The sequence below is a fragment of the Nematolebias whitei genome, chromosome 10 (assembly GCF_014905685.2).
Source record: "Nematolebias whitei isolate Nwh7 chromosome 10, NemWhi1, whole genome shotgun sequence".
Classification (NCBI taxonomy): Eukaryota; Metazoa; Chordata; class Actinopteri; order Cyprinodontiformes; family Rivulidae; genus Nematolebias; species Nematolebias whitei.
In genome coordinates this window covers 24427794-24446174 of record NC_056507.1, presented here as the reverse complement: position 1 = coordinate 24446174, position 18381 = coordinate 24427794, and the positions used below count along the sequence as shown (strand labels likewise).

Genomic DNA, 18381 nt, shown 5'->3' with positions numbered 1-18381 from the left:
GTGTAATTCATTCAACCTTTATTTATCAGTACTGCATACTGCTCAAATCTTTTCCTGTAGTTACAAGAGTGGATCAGTATGGGCATTGAACCTGTTTAATGTTGAGGTGTATTTAATGCCGTTAACAGGAGTGTACTGCAATTTAAGCTGCAATGATTAAATTCAACCGCTAGAGGGAGCTCACTGCAAGGCTAAAGAACAGGCTGCTCATCCAGTTCTCATTGTGTAAGCTATAAAACATGATGTAACCAAAAAAATAAAAAATTAAAAGGTAAACACGAGAACTGTTACACAATTATCAAAAATTTGTCTCAGTTCTTTTCTGTAAATTTTGTCGATTTTCGTGAAGACATGGTTGTAGAACAAAAACACACATACGCATATATAAACCTTGCTGTATGTATTTACCATAATTCACTTTGTAGAATGTTGCCTTCTGACCTAATGTTTTTATTTTAATTATTGCTACCATCCAGCACACTGAGGTCTGAAAAACATCCGTTGTCCTGAAGCAGGAAGCACTTCAGAAGATGGTTTAATTGGAGTACCATCACTTAGTGAACAGATGAGGCAAAGTGTTCGAGCCATCTTTAAACGTTTGCCAACACACACTATGAATAGAGCCTGTGTGTTTGCGTGCGTGTGTGAGAGAATGTGATGGTGCTGCAGGAGAGACTTGCCCATCTAAACTTATATTCAACATTTAGATGGTGGCTGAGCTTTAAAGATCCACTGCAGCACTTCTTTTTCTGTGCACAGCAGATGCAAGGATGAGCAGACACCCACAGCTGTTTGCTTCATGGACTTTATTAAGATGTCGTCACAGCCTCATTATTGCACATTTCATAAACACAGGAGCTATTGCTTTGTGTCTGGCTGGTTTCAGAGTTCAAATCAACCTCGGATTCATTTCATCTGCAGAGATCTTTTTTTATTTCAAAGCCCAGAGGCCAAGGACACGTTCTGCTTTATAGAAGGGGCTACAGCACAGGGATCTTTGTAAAGCACATGACAGTTGGCACAGTCTAACTAGAGGAACCAAATCCTCATTGGGTGGCTGCTTGAAAAGGATATTCATGGGTAAAACCAATTAGAGAAGATTCCAGATGCAGTTGTGCATGAGATGATAATTTTGGAAAGGTGATGCGATTTAAAGTACAGCAATTTCTTTGCATCTGACTTTCCAATTAATTTTTCCCATTCAGCGTTCACGTCCTTTGTCCGGCATCCTTTCATCTCTTTCTAACTTCCTTGAGAAAGCCTTGATGGCATGTGCTTCAGTGGGCACCCAGATCCAGGCGCTTCGGTTCAAGTGTGAGCTACCAGCCTGTTGCTCTGGCTTAGGTGGTCTTGGCTGAGACCGACCCCATCACAAGTTTCACACATAGAGTGGAGATGGGGTGCACAAAGGTGGTGAGGGAAAGGTTGAAGGGTGAGGTGGCTTGCAAGAGAAGAGTGTGAGACTCCTGTCTCGGACTAGTCTCTGGGCTAAATGAGCAGAGAATCGGGGTTAAGTGCTCTGTTTGTGAGGCCATTAAAAGGCCGTGAGTACAGGGCCCTGCTGAGCCAAGTCTCATCCCTCGCTGCCAGTTTGGACCAGAACCATCAACCCGCTTTTCCTCTTTCTTTTTCTCTATCCTCGGCCTCTCCTCACCCTCTTCTCTTCAAGCAGACAAATAGACATTCCCGCAGTGGAAGGAGAGCTGGTGGTTGTCCGTAGCAACCTGCCATGCAGGGTGTATCTTGTGGGAGCAGGACCACTGAATGAATGGCTAAGGCTTCTAACAAACAGCGTGAATCTCTGAGATACTTTGTGCTTCCATAGAGGCGCTGCGATTCCTGGGCCGAGAGCTTTATATAATACCCCATCCTATCGCTCTCGCCTGCTGTCCCTGCACCTAACATACACATCCCGATGTAGGTCGGCTCGTCTCCACGCATCCTCTGAAACCCTTTGAATCTGTCATCAGATGCAATAATCACAAGAGGCTGCCAGAGGGCGGCTGTGCAAACATGTTGACCAGTCAAAAGATGAAACTTTTTAAGAATTCTGCCCACGTCTAGTTTGTAAATTGTACTGTTCAACTGCTTTCAAAAAATGTAAATCTGGTCACACGTCTTGTTGAAAACATCAAATATAACAGTCACACTTTATTTTTAGACAGCTTGTAATATGTAAACATTTAAGATCAGTTCATTGATAAATTCCTATCCTAATTAAAAAATATATTTGCATGGTTTAAACCTTTCAAATAAAATTTGCTAAATTATTCCACTGTTTTAGGCTACGTTAGCTAAATTAATATATACTTTCCATTTACTTCACCGTCTCATAAATCCAAAGAAAGTCTGTAACGTCGCCCAGTTTCATATGTAGGGATGCGTTGATTAATTTTGTTTGTACTGTGCAGAACTGTTCTAGTCAAAGATGTTTTGTTAGCTGGGATGTGCCAGCAGCTGACGGTGTGTGTGCTGCCTCATCTCCCGAGCCTCTCTGGGACTGCCACAGCCAGCTGCTCCACTGTGCCTCCCAACATCAACACATTTAATACAGGGATGTACACTGAACACTTGAATGAGTCAACGAGTCACAGACTTTCTCTGAATAATATATACGCTTCTCTCCCCCATTTTAATTTTTTTTTTTTTACAGGAGCTGCTGAAATATAACAAGTAAAATGAATGATAGGGTGCAGGTGTGTGTGTTTGTACTCTTCTGTTAAAGAATGAAAAACCCAACGATGGTCGCTGAAATGGCTTGAAACTGACTTCAGCACGTGTCTACAGATATTTTGGCCCACTGCTACTTTAGACTGCATGTTTCTTCTCCTCCCACAGTTGTTCAATAGGATCTAGGTCAGGAGTCAGAGAGCCATTTAAAAATAGTCCCATGTTTTGTTCTTAGCCTTTCTTGGGGGTTGTTTTTGGCTGTTTTGAGTCAATATCCTGTTGGAGGATCTACGACCAGCGACTGAGACCAAGTTTTTGACTCTGGCAGTACACTTTGCTCCACAATGCCTTGGTATTAAGATCAAATCGTACCCTGCGTTCAAGACAACGTGTGCAGCAAAGCAGCCCAGAGCATCACCGAGCCTCCTCCATGGTTCACTTTAGGTATAGTTTTTTATTTTATTTCCTTAAACTTCTAAAAACAAGCTCAACTGTAGTTTCAGGAACATCAAGCTGCTTATAGCTTTTACCATTATCAAGCTTGTTAATAATAAACTTTCTACACTTCTGAGGCAACACTCTCCTTAGCTTTCTGTCCATGTTCACTGTGGCACACCGTCATACCCAACAGCACATGTGGGCATAATGTGGCCGGAGGGCCAAAAGTGACCCTTAGACAATCTCCATCAGGCCCCCAAACATCTTAATTAAAGACAAATCAGCTTTTAAAAAAGTTGATTAAAAAAAGTTTTATAATTGAAATTTAAAGAAGTTTAAATAAACATGTTGGACAAGGACACGTCTAAGGCTAAAATACTTTTTTTAAATTTGTTTCCTCAAGTAAACTTTAAGACTCCTAAAAGCAACATAACTTTATTTTTTATAGGCTAATATATTGTCACAAGAGCCAGTTTAGAGCAAGTGTGTCTTATATTCCTACAGGGAATGGGAGAAACATATTTCAAGCATGCTAACTATCCTACAACATTAAAAAGCCTAAAAACAACAAATCTTCCAGATTATTGGTCTTAATTTTTTTCTTTCAATTTTCCATTTGGCCCTTTGATTACTTTAAATATCTTGATTTGGCCCTTTGTAATAAAATGTTGCCCACCCCTGCCCAACAGCATAGTGACTACTTTTCACCGTTTTAAAATGAAGACTGACTGATTGCAACACTAAGGACGTTTGCAATGCTAATTACAGGACACACATGTCCATGTGGACAAATTATCAGTATTTTCCAGAATATAATCATTCTAAGAACAGTTTCTTTTTTTAATGGTTCAGTTGAGACACAATTCAAAAGACATTTTCATTTGTTGTTTTTTTTTTTTCCAAAGTATTTTCCCCCCTCTTAATATTACTTTTGTCCGTTTCAAGTCATTTTATAATTGTTAATATTACTTGTTTCTCCTTTAACAAAAGGGTACAAACAAACTGAGCCACACCCGCACACTAAAAATCTACAGATGGGGGAAGTCAACAGAAGCAAATGGTTCCTCAGACTCACTGCTCCAGTACTTCAGGTTTACAATCAATGGCACAAGGCTTCATATGAAAGAAAACTGCCACCCTGCTGTCCTGAAGCGAGTACTTCCAAATAAAAACTCGGAGCTGCGTGTAAAACTGACCTCAAACAACATCAACCTATTGAACATACATTAAGGCACATAGCCATGTTTAAAATATTACCACATATGGTTTCTACGGGGCACATATTATAAGCTACTACTCCCCCAGAGCTGGAAAAAACTCAACTTGTGTTCAACAAAACAAACCATTTTCTTCCATTAACATTTGAGTACATAAAGTTCATAATTACTGAGTGAGAAAGTGATTTGTTCTTGTTCTTCCAAGGCTAAAAATAATGATCATAATAATAAAAAACATTTATTGTGCTGTACCTTTTCAGTCCAGCTATTAGGTATTATTAGTGATGCATCGCAGCAGTCTTTCAGAGAGTTTAAGAGTGGGAGTGAAACAGCGTTGCTTTGTTGAACACATGTCTGGAGTTATGGCCATTTAGATAAAGGGATTCCATCATTAGAATTAGAAAACGAAACAAAAAAGGAACATTTGTATCAAAAGCAAAAACAGTTTTTTCCTGCTAAAACAGCCATAGTAGGTTGTTATAAAGACCCAGAATGCAACACACATCTATTAAGATGTAATAAGATAAATTCTCAAAGTGAAATGAGTTTGATGAACCTTCCGTCGATCCTTCAAGTTTTTGTTTTGTCCACATTCATTCCAGTGTTACAAGAATGTTAACATTGTGCTGTTTGAACCATCAGTAGAATATACAACTGTACAGAAACGCCTTAGAAATGCATACATTGTTACAATGAGAACTACAAAACAGCATGAGAATCAAAAACTCTGTGGGTTTTGCAGCGAGGCAAGCAGAGCCACAAGTGGGCATTCAGACTCGAGGGACACGTCCCCATCCCAACACCCCCCCACCCCCCACCCCCCGCCCACCACCACCAGGTTTCAGCTTCTTTCTATTTACATCAAAACAAATCTATCAAAAACAAAGGCTGCAAAAATTTTCTTCCTAAAAACTTTTTTTTTGTTCTTTTGTTTACTCTACGTACAACAATGTCAATTCCATGTATTTACATTCCTAGAAAATAATTTAATTATACTTACACACTTTCTACAATTGTAAAACAATTACAGTTCTAGTCCACGAGGAAGTTGTTCACTTATTTTGTGTGTGTACGTACTGTATGTTCATGTTCGTGTGTGTTTGCACGAGGAGGGAAAACAAAGCTTTAGGAAGTGAAGTTCGTCATTTGGCTAACAGTCGCAGGGGGGGCCGGTTTAGGAGAGCGAAACGGACGTCGTCACAGAGAGGAAGTGGTGGAGTCGACAACTTCTCTCCCATTGCAAACTGTCGGGACGAAGTGAGAGCTGACAGAAGCTGGAAAAGAAGAAACGAAAGGGTAAAAAGACAAATGCATGAAAACATGGGCATGGAGATTTATATGTGTGTTTTATTTTTATCAAAGTTGAGGTCAGTTAAAAAAAATAAAGTAAAAGAGAGAAAGAAAATCTAAAACCCATCAAAATTATACCAAGTTGTTGTCACTTGGATAGAAAGGATATCCAACAAAAATAAATAATTTGGCACCTGCAGCATACAAAAATGATAGATATTGTGAATTCTGTTTAAATGTATTAACTGCTACTATCTTACCTGCTGTAGATTTTTTGAACGTCTTCAATTAGAAATTAGGAGAAAACATTTTATTTTCCTGATCAGACAGAGAAGCTAACTGCTTCAGTTCAACTATAGGAGAGGCCGAGACCAAACTGTATTGCTGCTGCGTTAAAAAAACAAAAACAACTCAAAAGTATGGAGTAGTTCATGATAATGTGTCTTTATAAACTACATAAATTACCTTACATTGTTGTTAGTTTGCACAATAGTCATTTACATGGAATATTATTGTGATTTCCAAACCCAAATAAAAACAGTTACACATCTGGGACAGCAGCCTGAGTCACTTCTATTGAAAATATCGTATTTTAATGCAATACTCATGCAACGTAAAGCTGATGGCAGCTCAAATGTTTATGAAATAGCATTTGAATGATCCACTGTAAAAATTTGGAGACGAGCTGATTTAAGGTGGCAGCAATCTGACTTTGTTCTTCTATTTATTTTTTTTTTTTTTCAGCCATTAGCTCGTTAGTTTGGTTAGAATTTAACCAATTTGAAGTTGTCTGATGAGTTATCTATAGCAGGTAAGATATTAATCTTTAATACCATTTCCATAGAACCACACTTCAATGTAATTTTAATGTATATTTCAACATAATGTGTTTTGTTGCTGATGTTTAGATTCTCCAGTTAGCATATAGAAGAATGCACTGAGGGAGGTTTGTTGCCACAATGCTGTTGTGATTGAGATGGGGTGTGGGGTATATCAGGTTTCACTGTAGCCAACATATGTTGACATTCTTACAAAAAGTAGAACTACCCTTAGTTTTTCTATTAAAGAAGACCACTGTACTTCTAAAAGCATGGCCTTTTCTGATTTTATTAACATCATCTTTCATTTTGTTGTGCAATAATTTGTATTTTGTTTTGTATGAAAAAAACGAATGTATGTTTTCAAAATGACTATCTTACATTTACTTGGCAACCTTTATATAATTAAAACGCAGTATGTTGCCACAAACTGATTTTGGCTCATTAAACTTTATTTGGACAAGTATGCCTCAAAGTAATAATATATGCAACACTAAAATTTTAAATGAGTCAGTCGTATCTTTTTCACTGATGACAACTCCAGAGCAGAAAAAAAAAACTCTGACTAAACAACCATGACCTGCATTGTGAGAGTCTGAAAATGAGGCTAATTAGTGTCTAAAAGGCTACAACAGATATCAAAGTCTAATTATCACTATCTGATGAGCAATTAAGAAATTCTAGTTGAGAACAACTGATACAAAGGCCCAATCTGAAGGAATTTAAGAGGCTAATTTAAAACTTCTTGTCTGAAAAAGCAGCACATTGACATGAAACCATATCTGAGGAGCAGCATTAAGGTTGAGCTAAAGCTGGCCTGCTGGTGGAGTCCTACACAGCACTGACGTATAAACTGAATTTACCTGAAGAAGTAGCTTTTATGATATGTAAATTGTTTTTGTAAATACACAGTACAGGTGCTGGTTATAAAATTAAAATTTCATGAAAAAGTTGATTTATTTCAGTAATTCCATTAAAAAAAGTGAAACTTGTACATTATATTCATTCATTACACACAGACTGATATATTTCAAATGTTTATTTATTTTAATGTTGATGATTATAACTGACAACTAATGAAAACCCCAAATTCAGTATCTCAGAAAATTAGAATATTACTTAAGACCAATTAATTTTTTATTTTTTTATTTAGACATGTTGGCCATCTGAAAAGTATGAACATGAAAAGTATGAACATGAAAAGTATGAACATGAAAAGTATGAACATGAAAAGTATAAGTATATACAGCACTCAATACTTAGTTGTGGCTCCTTTTGCCTGGATTACTGCAGCAATGTGACGTGGCATGGAGTCGATCAGTCTGTGTCACTGCTCAGGTGTTATGAGAGCCCAGGTTGCTCTGATAGTGGCCTTCAGCTCTTCTGAGTTGTCGTTCTGGTGTATCACATCTTCCTCTTCACAATACCCCATAGATTTTCTATGGGGTTAAGGTCAGGTGAGTTTGCTGGCCAATTAAGAACAAGGATACCATGGTCCTTAAACCAGGTACTGGTAGCTTTGGCACTGTGTGCAGGTGCCAAGTCCTTTTGGAAAACGAAATCTGTTTTTAAAAAAAAAAAAGAAAAAAAAGAAAACGAAATCTGCATTTCCATAAAGTTGGTCAGCAGCACGAAGCATGAAGTGCTCTAAAACTTCCTGGTAGACGGCTGCGTTGACATTGGACCTCAGAAAACACAGTGGACCAACACCCCAAACCATCACTGACTGTGGAAACTTGACACTGGACCTCAAGCAACATGGATTCTGTGCCTCTCCTCTCTTCCTCCAGACTCTGGGACCTTGATTGCCAAAGGAAATGCAAAATTTACCTTCATCAGAGAACATAACTTTGGACCACTCAGCAGCAGTCCCAGGCATGACACTTCTGATGCTGTCTCTTGTTCAAGAGTGGCTTGACACAAGGAATTTGACAGCTGAACCCCATGTCTTGCATACGTCTGTGCGTGGTGGTTCTGGAAGAACTAACTTCAGCTGCAGTCCACCCTTTGTGACTCTCCCCCACATTTTGGAATGGGTTTTGTTTCACCATCCTCTCCAGGGTGCAGTTATCCCTATTGCTTGTACACTTTTTTCTACCACATCATTTCCTTCCCTTCACCTCTCTATTAATGTGCTTGGACACAGAGCTCTGTGAACAGCCAGTCTCTTTAGCAATGACCTTTTGTGTCTTGCCCTCCTTGTGCAAGGTGTCAGTGGTCGTCTTTTGGACAACTGTCAAGTCAGCAGTCTTCCCCATGATTGTGTAGCCCACAGAACTAGACTGAGACCATTTAAAGGCCTTTGCAGGTGTTTTGAGTTAATTAGCTGATTAGCGTGTGGAACCAGGTGTCTTCATTGAACATTTTCACAATATTCTAATTTTCTGAGATACTGAATTTGTGGTTTTCATTCGTTGTCAGTTGTAATAATCAACATTAAAATAAATAAACATTTGAAATATATCAGTCTGTGTGTAATGAATTAATATAATATACAAGTTTCACTTTTTGAATGGAATTACTGAAATAAATCAACTTTTTCATGATATTCTAAATTTAAGACCAGCACATGTATAGAGGATTTAAAAAACTGTATTTTCCTTCAAACCATATTAAAATAAACTCAAGCATTTTTGTTTTGCCTTTCTGTTTGTGTTTCACACAACTCATATTCATGCTTTGAAGTGCTAGACTGTCTCTCTGACATTTTAAGAGTTCAAGAGAACATATTTTTCAAGAACAGCTGCATGGTGGCAGCTGTTTACTGTAGCCTTGCAGCAAGATGTGTCCAAGCTCAGTTAAGTGCAGAGGCCTTTCTGTGTGATCGCTGCATGTTCGCCTTGTGCGTGCATTTTTCAAATTTATTTATTTTTGCTGGGTACTCCATTTGTCTCACGCAGTCTATAAAAATCCTGAATCTTGTTAATTAGTGACTCCTAATTGATCCTAGGTGTGTGGCCTCCAATGGCCTGGCACCCACTTACCTGTCTACTTCTAAATATAAGCACTGCTCTAAACATGTTTTAGCGAGAACAGAAAATTAATAACCAAGTAAACAGATCTGTCAGAGGAAACTGATGTTTCTTAAAAAAAAAAAAAAGCTAGCTCCATGCAGCCTACCATGAGATGCATATGTGGTGGCAGCCCCGCTGACACTGAAACGATTGAGGTTCAGCCTGTGGCTCGTCACATTCTTCTGAGGCTGAAACATGATGATATGAACTTTTGGGGCAAACATACAGCCCAGCACCACAAAGCCACTCAGACTGACTGAGATACACATGGTAGTGGTCTGAACCTGCGGAAAAATCACAGAAAGAAAGCAATCAGTCGCCAGACTTGAACTGGCAAAGCTTAATTTAGTCTACGCCTAATTTAGCTGCCGTTAAAAACAAATTTGAAGATGCGATTTAAGATAACACATTTTAAATTGGCTATTGATTTTATTTAAAACAGTCTTCTTTAAATAGGATATTGTCATTTTGTTGAAAACAAATCATGAAAAAGGCAGCTTAAGAGAGATGCTGGAGTGTCTGAGCCCTACGTGCTCGCATTTAACCAATGAGGCAAATAAAGTGAGAGTACAACCCTTTGTTTTCAGACCTCTTTACCTTTTAACAGTCCTGAGAATAACAATTACAGAACTGATCAATAAAGGACTCAATCAACAGCGACCACAGAAGCCAAACCTACCAGACTCTCTCTGCTAGCTTTAACTCCGTTGTGTAATTCATTGTATAAATCAATCCTAAGTGCTGTCTTACTCGCTTGATCACAGGCCAGCAGAGGGGTCTGTTGCATGTTTGATTCCAGCCCTAATCATCAGCCCTACAGCAACTCAAAGTGAAATCACAGTACAGCCGAGCACATAAAACAGTAATCAGCCATTCAAGTTTTTATATTTATGCAAATAATTATGTGAGTGGGTGGGTTTGCATGTTGGGGATATTGTGCCTGTATCAGACTAATCTTAAAGTAAGATTTCTTAGAAGGGAAATTGTTATTCTGGGAAGAAGAGACAGAAAAACAGACAAAAAGGCATCAGCAGCAAGTATTGCTTATATTTTATGAAACACTGTCTTTGTGAGCACGTGTGTTCGACGTGTGCAGGTGAACACTTGGGATTTATTCGGTTCAGGAGAACACTTATTCCCCTTTGCTGTTAAATTTGGACATGTGTCAGCACTTTGAGCCTGTTTGTCACCTCAGAACTGCAGAGTTGGGACATAAGCCAAAAGGATTAGAAATAAGATGAAGTTGCCTCTGCACTTGTTTATTCACCGTTTTGTTGCCTGTGTGCTTTTATCAACCCCAAGAGGAAGATGCTGCTTTAAAAATGCATTCCTTAACGTTACAGTGAGGCATTTATTTTAACTCCACACAAACTTTAGCTTATGCAGAGTTTTTACTGAGTAACAGTTTAAAACAATATGGTGTCATATCAAGAGAGTTAAAAAATAGAAAAGAAAAAGAAGCATGTCTTTCAATCAAACCACTTTCCAGAATGAACTTGCACATTTAATGGAAGGAAAAAAATCCTTGAGTACAAACATTAAATGCTAAATAATGAACATTTTAGCCTATTTCGTTATAATTATGGCCTGTTTTAGTTATTTCTGCTTCTTTTGTTCTAAATAGATGCTCCTTCCTAATATGTATTAAAAATATTAACATTTTCAGGTTTTCCTTTTCGATCAGGAAACTTTGTTGACAGAAATTTAAAATGGAACAAGTCAAACTACAATAAATGCCAAGTGAGGCAATATGAATTAATTCAGTAAAAATAGCTAAAATGAGACTGAACCTCAGGGCTCTGGCAGTGACGCTGTTCTCTGATCTTACTGAGTTAACATCATGCTATCTGCTGTCGTGTTTCAGCATCTGAGCTGGTCCTGATCTTGTTTTGTGATATCAGTCATCAATAACCTTTTATAAGATGGGCTATGGCTGTTTCATGAATCAGGTTTTGCATAAATGACTATTAATAAAACATTTGTGGGACAGATGGAACAAGCTGGTGGGTCGGATGTGGCCCAGGAGCCACCAGTTGACAAAACTTCCCATACATACGATTGCTTGCTGTATTTTATGCTTGTACAGTCACATCAAATTACACTTTGCAAACTTAAATATGCTACATAAATATTTACAACAAAAAATGTTTTCTTATTCCAGTTTTCCCCCCAGAATCCAACTTAATTATTTAAATTTTTTGGATGTAAAAGGATTTTTGAGAATAAGAATATTATTTTATTTGAACTTAGACAGTATCTTTATGTTAATATTTTGGAGTATTAGATTTTTTAACTTGAATTCAATAATACTTCTTCAGTAAATCATTAACATATTTTGTTTAAAATTAATGTTTTGGTTACAAACTCTGACTTTAAATTACAACACACTAACAATCCTGTTGTATCTCACAAACCTTCACTCAGATACTTTGGTTACTAAAACTAAACTGTTTAGCATACAACAGCATACAAGCATCACTGTGACATCAAGTATTTTTGCATGTATTTATATGTGTAGAAAAAAAATACCCTGTAGTCACTAGATGTAACGTAGAAGATAGGAAGAAAGGCCAGCCAAATTATACAAGTTGTGTACATGGTGAACCCAATAAACTTGGCCTCATTGAAGTTCTCAGGGCACTTTCTGGTCTTGAAGGCATACCTGGCAACAAAAAGCACCAAATTTATATGAGAGAATATCTACATCCTGCACAGAAGGCAGCATTTCTGATTTTTTTTAATGCAATAATGATTGCTATTTAAATAATGGAAACGCTTACACAGTACACAAGATGACCAGGAGCACATCATATCCCAGCGACAGCAGCATGCTGGAGTCACGTACATTACACTTGAGGATGACAGTCTGTCTTCGTTCTGGCAACGTAAAGCGCCGCGTCCCGGGGACCTCCAGCAGCAGCCACACTGAGACTGTCACCAACTGGACGGAGATCAGACTCAGACAGATGAACACCTGACAAGGAAGGAAAAATAGACAAGTCAGGTCAGAGATCCTGCTTATCAATCTATCCGTCCATCTGGGTGATGCAGATTGATGGACGGATCGTTCCCCTCGCTCACCTGAGAAGATGGGCTAATGAAGCGTGGCCTCACTGCGCCTGCTCCATCTTTCACACCATTAAAAATTCTGGCGATTCTGTTGGTTTTGGTGAGCAGAGCGGAGTAGCACACGGCAAACGATGTGCCCAGGCCGAGGCGGCGCAGAGCGCATATAGCAGGAGAGGGTTTGGCCAAGAAGAGGAATGTCATGGCGTAGGACATGAAGACTCCAGAGAGGAGAATGTAGCAGAGCTCCCTGCCGGATGCTTTCACCAAGGGGGTGTTGTTGTGTCTGACGAATACCCAGAACACCAGGCCGGTGCACATAAAACTGCAGACAGAGGAGATGTGCACCCACAAACAGTCAGGGATGACAACAGGCTGCTTATGTTCTGTTTGAAATTTAATTTCCATGGAAACAAAATATTGTGAAAGCTCTATGCTTTGTATGCATTGAAGTTTCATGGTATCTAAACACATACTTCAGAATTTTTGTTTGATCATGTATAAATCAACCTGTTTTCTATTCTATATATTTTTTTTTATATTTAGTTTTATAGAAATCAAATGCACTGAAAGTTAAGGAAACAAAATACGGTACATGCTTAAGACATAAAATACTTGATTTGGAGTCAGTTAGTGAGGGAGGCTTCCAAAGTCCATTGCCTAGTTTTATGAAAATGTGAATGAATTTGTTGTGTTTAGCTTATTTTACTTTAGGTGTGGATGAGGAAAAATAAGAAAACACAAGACTGGAAGTGCAACAAGGATTTAGGGACTGTCTACAAATTCCAACATCCAGCTGGCGTTTGATGGTTCATTTAGAAGTCATTAATCCTGGAAATAAGAATTTATCCATCTTTTGCACTTTAGTGAACCTTGACAATGACGTATCGCTTGTTAAACTGAAAACAGAATAGTGTCTTTTAGAAGTTTTGTGTGCACAGTTTAATTAATCTGATGCAATGGATTATTTTCCACTCACCCTACACAGGCGATGGTAATTGGACCAATGGCCCATGCATCTTCCCACATGATGTAGTCCTCTGGAAGGTCGTAACAGGATGTGAGGTCATCAGTGGGCCACTGACCAGGAGCGCAGGGTGAGCAGGTGAACTCATCAGCCAGGTATTCATGAGGCTCACACGCTGTACAGATCCAGCAGCAGTACTCACCTGGAAAACAGAAATAAATGAGAGTGCATCTGTTCTTTTTTGAAAATCACATTACAGATTGGTGTGTTGCTTTGGCAAACAAAACCAGCTCAAATGTCTTCCCCTACCTGCCTGCATTTTCTTCATCTCATTACGTTCACAGGGATCGCTGCACTGCGAGGTCGGCGCCACCTCTCTGGGCCAGTGAATCAGCTCGTTGTTTAGACTCAGACTCTCTGCCCACTCGCCTACTGGCACGTAACCGTAACGTTCACCGGAGCGCTGATAGCTGAAGATGTTGTATCTGCCCATGCCGTCCCCCTGGGAGTCAAACTTTACTACCGTCTCACTGCCAAGAGGGGAGAAGGGGGCTGTGAAGGGTGAGAAGAGTAGAAGTTTAGAAAAAAGAAACAAAAGATTAACGTTTAACAATCCCAAGCATTCATCTCATTGATGCTTTTCAGATGCAGGAGTGGGAACAGAGACAAGAAGGAACGGCTAAACCTGTGAGTCCAGTAGAGAGAGTGAAAACCATTACAATAATTGTTTTATCACAGAGGACCAGCCAGTTTAAAAATGTTTGCAAAGAAGCTGAAAATACCTGGGATGCTGGGTGACACATGCTAGGTACTTCTCATCCTTCCCCAAGGTGACATAGGTTTAAAATTGCTGGCCTAAAATCTTATCTGATAAGGTTTATTACCAAATGCATCATTAACACTCTGCCTATAAACCATACAGTCATAAAGGCATAGGATTTAATCCCCGGGTGATGTTATAAGTACCCACTCAATGATTGAATTAGCTTCTGTGTCTCCTCTGTGAGGGAGGCACACTGCTGAAGCTGCCAAATGGGTTTGTATACATGTTGTTCTGAAAGGATTACCATCTACCCTGAGGATGTAGGAAGAGAAGAGATTGTAAAATGGGCATGATGCTGAAGCCATAAAAAGCAGAGGGAAAATAACTTGGGACTGGGTGGGTCGTTGGCAGCATCGGACCTAACAGTGCTGACGCTCGGTGCTTTCGACTCAGACAAAGTGCACGTCTATCCTACAGTGCCACATCTGTCCCTACAGCAGAGCAATCAAATCGGTGTTGCTGACACGCAGACCTGTGTGTTATATGCTGCTGCCTGTCAAATGATGATGTGGATGGGGATAGTGCAGGGTAGGCTGGGGTTCTGAATTCTATAACAAGACTCCACGTCCTCGGTGCATTCATAAGCTGCTTCCCTTGTATCTTTGTTTGCTCGGGTTAACCGAAACATTTGCAGGTCAAATTCATTCTTTTATGCGAGGTGAACGAGATCAGCAGAATGAATCAGAACACAGGATTGCAAATAAGCTGTCAGGCTGAAGAGTGTGCAAGCTCGTGTCAGTGAGGATGTGCACACGAATGCGCGATGGAGCCCCATTAGGGTTTACTTTACAGTGTGATAGCTGAGGTGCTGCTCTGAGCTCAGTGGGAGGCTGTGCTGACAGAACCGAAGCTCTGACCCTGCTGTGTGTCTATGTGGGTATGTACACGCATGCTGCACTGACAAGAACCAAAGCTACCCCATTGTTGTGAGAGCTCAGTGCGTTCGGGGAAGAATGGTGAGTCGGATGGCAGCAGAGGGGGTTAGGCTTTATGAAATCCATAAATCAAGGAGACAGCGCAACCCTTTATCTTCCTCCACGCTCCCTCTGTCACAGGAAATTCCAAGTGTCAAGTCTTCTTTGAATTTTGGGGCTAAATGTTTAAGTGACAGCTAAATGAAAGTTATTTCAATAAGAGTATGATGATAAAATCTTGAGAGATATGCAAAGTGCCAGATAATAAAGTCTGCTAAATAACACTCAGTAATCGGCAGGCCAGTCTATTTTACGCTAACACACACACACAGACCTGCAGGAAGAGTCTACCACCAGCTAATTATCATAACTGTGTGTTACTGAGACCTGAGACAGGAGCAGAAGCCTAATTAACTGTATGAGGTAATTGAATGTAATGCAGATGTAACAATAGCCTCTCTGACAGTACGGTTTGTCCACGACTTCACTCAAAGTAGATCAAATTCAGAGAGTAAGATAAATAGATTGTATGGGTTTGTGACATATGTGCAACTTGCTGAGTTGACAGAATGGCTTATCAAATAAAGAGTCTTAGAGTGCACGTTAGAGCCGGTGAAAGACTTTTCTGACTAAAGAGAGCACACAGTCCAGATGATTTTTCCCATCCTATTTAAACTCTTGTCACCAAGGTAGATTTCTTGGTCTGATGTGTTGTTAATCCAGAAAAGAAAAACCCTGAAACTCTGCTGATAAACTGCTGACTTGATGTAAACATAAATGTGTGGCCAAAGTGGATTTTTGTTTGTTGTTGTTACAACACTAAATCTGTTAAAAGTTAATGAAGTGGACTGAGCTTTGACAGTTTTTACTTTAGATTTCAGCTATTGTTTTATGTTGATGTGAATATTAGACTTTTAAGAAGAAAACCCTAATCTTAATCTTGAGTAGACCTCTTATTCATCTGCTTTTATTACCCATTTGCTATAAAGTAGTTGTGCTGATATGCTGGTTTTTTTTTGTTTGTTTTAATTTTATTCATTTATTTATTTTTAACCAAAAGCAGTGCTGTGCAGTCTTGCCAAACATTTCCACTTTGTTCTCGTCTGGCCAAAAGGCGTTCTTCCAAAAGTCTTGCAGTTTGTTCAGATGCATCTGTGCAAACCCATTCTGTGCTGCTCTGTTTGTTTTCAAGAGAAGATGCTTTCTCTTGGTAAACTTTTAAAAATAGACATGCTCCATCAGTATTTCTCTGAAAATCTCTTTTATAGAAGGGCTTTTAATAATTTAATCAAGCACAATTGATCAAAAATATGCGGCTGTTACTATTGTACACTTAACATACAATTTGTAAGGCATTGTGAATGACCCACATTAGTATCTAGATTGCTTAAAGAACTGGCAAGGGGCACATACCAATTGTACTATATAAAGATTTAAAGTAATTACTTTATTACAGTTACCAATATTTGCTTTGAGGATGCTAAAGGAGAAGTACAGAGAGCATCAGAAAGAACTCCATTGTGTTTTTTGTGGATTTAGAAAAAGCATATGACAGGGTGCCGAGGGAGGAGGTGTGGTATTGCATGAGGAAATCTGGAGTGGAAGAGAAGTATGTTAGACTGGTACAGGATATTTATGAGGACAGCAGGACAGTGGTGAGATGTGCTGTAGGAGTCACAGATAGCTTCAAGGTGGAGGTAGGAGTGCATTAAGGATCATCTCTGAGCCCCTTCTTGTTTGCTCTGGTTATGGATCGACTAACAGATGAGGTCAGGCAGGAATCCCCATGGACGATAATGTTTGCAGATGACATTGTGATCTGTGGTGAGAACAGGGAACAGGTGGAAGAGAACTTGGAGAGGTGGAGGTATGCACTTGAAAGAAGAGGAAGGACAGTCAGACATAGTAAGACAGAGTACATGTGTGTGAATGAGAGAGAGACAGGTGGAACAGTGAGGCTACAAGGAGCAGAGGTCACAAAGGTGCAGGACTTCAAGTACTTTGGGTCGGTCCACTATCCAGGAAAAAGTGGAGTGGGGTAAAGAGGTGAAGAAGAGAGTCCAGGTAGAATGGAGTGGATGGAGAAAAGTTTCAGGAGTGATTTGTGACTAAAGGGTGTCAGCAAAGGTCAAAGGAAAAGTTTACAAGACAGTGGTGAGACCAGCTATATTGTATGGTCTGGAGACAGTGGCATTGACAAAAAGACAGGAGCAAGAACTGGAAGTGGCAGAAATGAAGATGTTGAGGTTCTCCTTATGAGTGACAAGGATGGATAAGATTAGGAACGAAATCATCAGAGGTACAGCACAAGTTGAAGAACTGGGAGATAAAGTTATAGAGGGCAGACTGAGATGTTTGGACATGTCTAGAGGAGGGACAGTGGGTATATTGTTAGAAGGATGTTAGAAATGCAGCTGCCAGGAAAAAGACAAAGAGGAGACATAGATGCAGTTAGAGAGGACATGGATGTAGTTGTAGTGAGGACAGCAGATGTACAGGACAGTGAGATGGAGGAGGATGAAGCACTGTGGCGACCTCTGAAGAGGGAAAAGCCAAAAGAAAAAGAATAGGAATAAGAATACTTTACAGTTACTGTGTTTATGAGTTTTAGGGAAAAAAAACACAACAAAAAACTAGTTGGACTGGATAGGCAACAAAATGACTTTCCTGCAACAACACAGCTAAATATATAGCCTGGCATTTATAAGGGATGCATCAGGTACATACTAGACATATACCCCAGAAGTACCAGGTACATACCAGCCTGTATTATGCTACCTTGAACTCTTTAGACAGCCTTATTTAAAGGAGTAAATTTGGTGAATGTTTCTAAAAAGCAGCCAGTTTTTTGTAGGTTTTAATATATGCTTGAACAGAATGATTCTTTTTCAATTCAAAAATGCTATTAATTGATCAAATTCAGTCCAACAGAACACAAAGCAGGATTTTCACTCAGGATTGCTGTATGTCCTGAACATTTTTTCAGTCAGGTCATCTGGACAGTTTCTTTTTTTTTTTTTCTGAAATGTTTCACCTTCCATCCAGAAGGCTTCATCAGTCAAGGAAACACACAAAACTGATTCTTCCCCCAACAGTTTACTCCAAAGTGGAACAAACCAGTTATGTTGGTGCTAAGATGGTCTCTTTGGCACGCCCCCTCCTCT

At 39.4% G+C, this 18381-nt stretch overlaps 1 protein-coding gene across 3 annotated transcripts in view; it reads right to left on the bottom strand.

Annotated features, from left to right (window-relative positions):
• Positions 1 to 5433: 5433 nt before the first annotated feature.
• The window catches only part of grm3 (glutamate receptor, metabotropic 3), a 37495-nt gene continuing 24547 nt past the window's right edge, over positions 5434 to 18381 (bottom strand). For 2 of the 3 annotated variants that reach the window (XM_037683485.1, XM_037683488.1), the window contains 7 exons: positions 13790 to 14032; positions 13493 to 13682; positions 12529 to 12838; positions 12228 to 12421; positions 11977 to 12109; positions 9554 to 9731; positions 5434 to 5599 (listed from right to left, as the gene is read on the bottom strand). In XM_037683485.1, the coding sequence (XP_037539413.1) occupies positions 5523 to 5599; positions 9554 to 9731; positions 11977 to 12109; positions 12228 to 12421; positions 12529 to 12838; positions 13493 to 13682; positions 13790 to 14032 (1325 nt within the window). In that variant the 3' untranslated portion in view covers positions 5434 to 5522. Of the gene's footprint in view, positions 5600 to 9549; positions 9732 to 11976; positions 12110 to 12227; positions 12422 to 12528; positions 12839 to 13492; positions 13683 to 13789; positions 14033 to 18381 lie in introns of all 3 variants that reach the window. The other variant, XM_037683486.1, reaches the window with a different exon arrangement.